General features: G+C 35.5%; 1 protein-coding gene and 1 long non-coding RNA gene across 2 annotated transcripts; one reads left to right on the top strand and one right to left on the bottom strand.

The window, feature by feature from the left end:
• Positions 1 to 462: 462 nt before the first annotated feature.
• Positions 463 to 4724, top strand: LOC141604963 (uncharacterized). The gene is made up of 3 exons (XR_012526252.1): positions 463 to 679; positions 2233 to 3164; positions 3553 to 4724. It is a non-coding gene; the product is annotated as an uncharacterized LOC141604963 (long non-coding RNA).
• LOC141604960 (sugar transport protein 8-like) lies at positions 2032 to 4422 on the bottom strand. The gene is made up of 2 exons (XM_074423554.1): positions 3738 to 4422; positions 2032 to 3051 (listed from the first exon to the last, which is right to left on the bottom strand). The coding sequence occupies exons 1-2, from the start codon at positions 4420 to 4422 to the stop codon at positions 2237 to 2239; spliced, it is 1500 nt and encodes a 499-aa protein (XP_074279655.1). The 3' UTR covers positions 2032 to 2236.
• Positions 4725 to 5433: the final 709 nt, after the last annotated feature.

Below are 5433 nucleotides of genomic sequence, written 5' to 3' on the forward strand. Positions count from 1 at the left end.
TGCTTCATTTGAATTGATTTTACATGAGTATTAACAAATTGATGATAAAATTCTCTAAATAATGGGTAAGAGCAATTATTAATGTGTAAATTATCAAAAAATACATCAAATTTGACAAAAAATTACATTGAAATGAAGAGAGAGAAGAAAATATGCCTGCGTAAATGAATTGATGAACTGAAGAAAGAGAAAAAAATATTCCTCCAGTAATTGTTACGGAGGTGGGAGGTGGGTAATCTATTACCTCTTGCAGGGAGTAATTATTACTGGATCTGAACAGTTACTTCTATACCAAACTTATGAGAATGAGCCAGAATATTTCCCCCTTACATTTTCAGGCCCATTACAGCCATACCAGGCGACCCCTACAAGTCTAAAACAAAAACAAAAACAAAACAAAACAAAACGGTCTACTATAGTACTATGAACCTTCAACGATGAACTAACTCGACTCCATTCCATTCCGTCTTGTTGAACCAAATTTACCAAAAGACTCGATGACTGCCCCTGACCACCTCCCCCTCCATCTAATCAACACCTCCACCATCCTACCGTCATCCCTCTCTCTCCTCCCGCCGCCATATCCGCCGTCGCTTGGTCCCCGCTGTTCCTTCCTCCGGCAACCTCGCCGCCGTCGTTGATCGCCGTGTTTTTATCTTTTGTTACGATTCTTCTCCTGGTAATTTCCCCTTTTTGTTTTAATTAATAATTTTTTTTTTATCTCGAAATAATGATTTTGTTTAATGTGTTCGATTTATCGCTGCTGTAATTGTGCGCGCGGATTTGATTATATTCTCCGTTTTCGTGTACAAAATTAGTGTATTTATTCATTTAGGCTGTGATTTTATTTACTGTGTTCAGTTGTTAATTAAAACCCATGTCTTGACTAAGCTACATATGTTCGTCACAAATAAGATTATACATCTAGTTGTACCATAAGCATTGTACAGCCAAGGTATAGAATCTGAGCTTATATGTATTCTTTCTGAGCTAATTCAAAGTCATGTTTTTAATGTGTAAATGGATAATTCAATACTTTCTAATAAAGCTCATATTCTTTAACATAAAGCTCGGATACTTTATCATAAAGCTCAGATTCTGCACCGTACAACATATACAACTAGTTGTATAGTCCATGAATTGTTCGTCAAATTCTCATTTGTGACGGCGATATCTGTCACAATCCGTCACAAGCTTGTGACGGATACCGTTTCCTCTCATAAAATGCCCATTGAGAGGTGAGTGGGAAGCACATGGGGTACCCCACCTTGTCCCCTCTCCCTTTTTGTGAGAGATCACAAGCTTGTGACGACGGGATTAGTTTTGTAGTTCTGTATATTATATGCAGGGGCGGATCTACACCTAGGGCTGTGTGGGCTCAAGCCCAATGTGAAATTTGATAAATAAATTTTAGTTATAAGAATATACACTACCCCTAGTAGCACAAGTGGATGAATTGGATGTTAGAAATTTGTTAGAATCAGGATGTCGCGGGATCAAGTCTCTGCTTTAACAGTTTTTCCCCCAAATTTTTTTATTGCCGTTTACAATTACCACTATTTACGTACTCCTTGTTTATTGTTTACGACTGCCACTATATAAGTACTCGGTATTTTTTACGCTCTTTGTATCAATCATTTATTTACCTTTTAGTTTTTTTATAAGTATTATTTGATCAATAGTATATAAATAATGAAGACGGATGGAGTATATGTTTAATTATGCATGAGTATTCAAAATATTTGACGGAGTTGGTTGGCTAGATTCTAATAGAATGGCTCATAATTTTATAGCCATGGTTCAAAATTTACTATATATGTGCTCTTTTCGCAAAATTTCTAACTTTTAAGTTTTACCCCTCTTTTCTTATTCCGTATAATTTCTCCGGTTTTTATATTCTCACCTTTTTTATTAGTAAATATATTAGCCCACCATACATTTGATTCCTGGATCCGCCCCTGATTATATGGATTCAAAATCGTTATGCATATGTGCTGCAATCCCCCTTTCCTGTTCTCAGTTCTCACCATGTTGGATATAACCGTGCTGGATCCGTAAGAGCATAAATATTTGCTATACTACACAAAGAGAACCGTGCTGGATCCGTAAGAGCTTAAATAAAGAATACAACTTGAACGAATAGAACAGAACACGAAAGGATAAAGAATAAAACAGAAAAGAAAAGAAAAAAGAAATTGAACTAATTATGGCTCAATGATCTTAATGTATCAGCTGCTCAAGCTTGAAATTCGGGAGAATCACCGTCTTTCACGAACCTCTTCCAAACCGGGTGTTTCTTCCAGACTTGGTCAGCGACAGAATCAATAGGGATGCCTTTGGTTTCAGGCAAGAGGAAGACGACAAATAAGGCCATAACAAGAATCCAAGCTGAGAAAAAGATGAAGATGTAGGCTCGCATGTGGCAAAGTAGGGAAAGGAAGGCTTGTGCGACCAAGAAGGTGAACAACATGTTAGAACTCACTGAAAAGGCAAACCCGGCTGTTCTAGTTTCCACCGGGAAGATTTCGCTGGGTATGAGCCATCCAAGCGGACCCCAAGACCATGCAAACGACATGACGAAGGTACAGGTTAGTAAAACCACCACAATTGCCGGTCCCTTGGCTAGTGTACCGGTGTCTGCAAGCTTCGTAATAAGGATTATTCCTATTATGATTTGGCTTAGGAACATTTGGGCACATGCTTGAAGTAAGAGAACTCTTCTTCCAAACTTGTCGACTCCAAACAATGAAACCAAAGTACTGAACACATTAACAAGTCCTATTATGACCGCTGACAGAAGTGATCCGTTGCTTTCAAAACCCATGGTTTGGAACAATACTGGAGCATAGAACATGATTGCATTAATTCCGGTCATTTGTTGAAATACTTGTAGCATGATTCCGATCACTAGCGGAGGCACGCTGTGTTTCTTCCTCAGTTCTTTGTAGGGGTGTTTCACTAACTTAGCCTGAAGACACGCCTCCTTGATTTCCTGTAGTTCAGCCTCCACGTTTTCCACGCCCCTCACCTTCTTTAGCACTTGTTCACCCTCTTCAAAACGGGAGAAAAAGGATTGTACATCAGATGTATTACATCATAGTTAATGACTTTTTGAGTTTTGTGTATTTTTTTTGAGTATTACAGAGTTTATAAATTACATTTTAGTTTAAGAGAAAATTGTTGATTACAGCCTTTTAAAAATCACTTTTTGAAAATTACAGCCTTATAAGTTTTTTTTTGAAAATTACATCCAAAATATTACTTTTCTTCTAAAATTGCACCAACTTGAGGTTTCCGGTGAATTTTGATGATGTTTTTATGATGTTTGGGGTGATTAATTGGTTTGTGTTAAGGAGAGGTAAGAAATGCAAAGTAGGCTCTCAAATAATAAAGGGTACATCATAAAAACATCATCAAAATTCACCAAAAACCTCAAGTTGGTGCAATTTTAGAAGAAAAGTAATATTTTGGATGTAATTTTCAAAAAAAAACTTATGCTGTAATTTTCAAAAAGTGATTTTTAAAAGGCTGTAATCAACAATTTTCTCTTAGTTTTATGATGTCAAAAATCAAATTTTTTGAGCTTATATGTAATTTTTTTGAGTTATAATGTACTTTTTGAGATTAAAATTTAAGTAAATAAACTCAAAAACTTTATAATAAAACTCAAAAACTTTATCTTAATGCTCAAAAACTATACAATCTGATGTACTACATCATATGTATAATCCACTTACTGTCAAAATGGTCCCTCTCAATGAGGCTGGTGGGGGTCTCCGGGATGACTACGGACCCAATAAGCAAGAGCAGGGCTGGAACCGCAGCCAAACCAAGAGACACTCTCCATCCGATATGGTGTAAATTTAGAGTTGCAAAGTTGACGAGATTAGCTATGAGGATGCCTATCGTCACCAAGAGTTGGAAGAGAATGTTTACTGCTCCTATGTGTTGGACCGGTGCTATCTCCGACAAAAATAGAGGGACTGCCTCATTCCCGAACCCAATACCCACCCCCATTAGAACCCTACCGATGATTAGCATCCATAGATGTTGAGCCGCAGTACACAATATGCAGCCCGCGAGGAAACATAACGAGGATATCATTATGGTTAGTTTTCTGCCTTTGATCGAGCATAGTTTTGACCCCAAGAAACTTGAAACAAGCGCAGACAGATATAAGGACGATGTGAAAAGCTGTAAATACTGGTTATCATATTTGCAGTAGTTACTCTCGTGGGCATGTTGCTTTCTTTCGTACACTTTCGGGAAAAATTTAATCAAGAAATCATTCATCCCTGTAACTCCTCCCGAGATACCGATGTCATAACCGAACATGAGGCCTCCACAAGCTGCTAATAACCAGCAAATAACCACATAAGGGGTTAGTCTCCCTGGGAAATTGTTTTTCTCCATGACAACCATCTTATATTCGTAAATTTATCGTAAATCCGTATTTTTGATGTGATAATATGTATTTTTGATGTAAATATTCTGATGAAATTTGCATATATATCCAATTTTCATATGGTTAATCCTAATCCTAATCCTAATCCTAATAATATGGAATCAAAGATATACTCCTAACTGAACATAATCCACTTCCGATAAACCTTCTACAGTTATACTCCTAATTAAACTCGATTTCATTCCGTTCCGTCTTCTTAAACAAAACTACTTCAAAAATTTACTACTACTACAACAAAAACCAAAAACAAATAGAAAAATAGTCTCCTATGAACCTTCCATGATGAACTAAAACTCGATTTGATTCCGTCCCATCTTCTTAATCCAAAGGACTCCTTAAAAAATACTTCCTCCATTCTACTCCACTCTACCACTTTACTTTACTTTATCACGGTTGACAACGCGTGTTTTACACGGTAAATATCGTTAACTACATATTTGCAAAAATTATAAAAGGATATTTTTAATGTATTCGTAAAGACGAATCAAATAAGATTACACATGAATATATTTTCACTTATGTATCGAGAGAAAATTGAAATTGAATGTTTATTTATGAATAGTGTAAAAAAATTGAAAGTGGTAAAGTGGAGTTAAACGGAAAAACGAGAAAAAGGATTGTACATCGGATGTACTACATCATATTTAATGACTTTTTGAGTTTTTGTATATTTTTTCGAGTATTATAGAGTTTATAAATTACATTTTAGTTTTATGATGTCAAAAATCAATTTTTTTTTTGAGCTTATATGTAATTTTTTTGAGTTATAATGTAACTTTTTGAGATTCAAGTTTTAGTAAATAAATTAAAAAACTTTAAAATAAAACTCAAATATTTTAGATTAAAACTCAAAAAATTTATATTAATGCTCAAAAACTATAACATCTGATGTACTACATCTGATGTACTACATCAGATGTATAATCCACTTATGCGGAAAAACTACCACAACAAACACAAACGTATAC

Source organism: Silene latifolia, chromosome 10 (genome assembly GCF_048544455.1).
Source record: "Silene latifolia isolate original U9 population chromosome 10, ASM4854445v1, whole genome shotgun sequence".
Lineage (NCBI taxonomy): Eukaryota > Viridiplantae > Streptophyta > Magnoliopsida > Caryophyllales > Caryophyllaceae > Silene > Silene latifolia.

Bases quoted from the DNA above. Each gene is read 5' to 3' on its own strand.
- LOC141604960 (XM_074423554.1), bottom strand. From the start codon at position 4,422: ATGGTTGTCATGGAGAAAAACAATTTCCCAGGGAGACTAACCCCTTAT. The intron at 3,052-3,737 runs GTAAGTGGATTA...CCCGTTTTGAAG, and splicing joins TGAGAGGGACCATTTTGACA to AGGGTGAACAAGTGCTAAAG.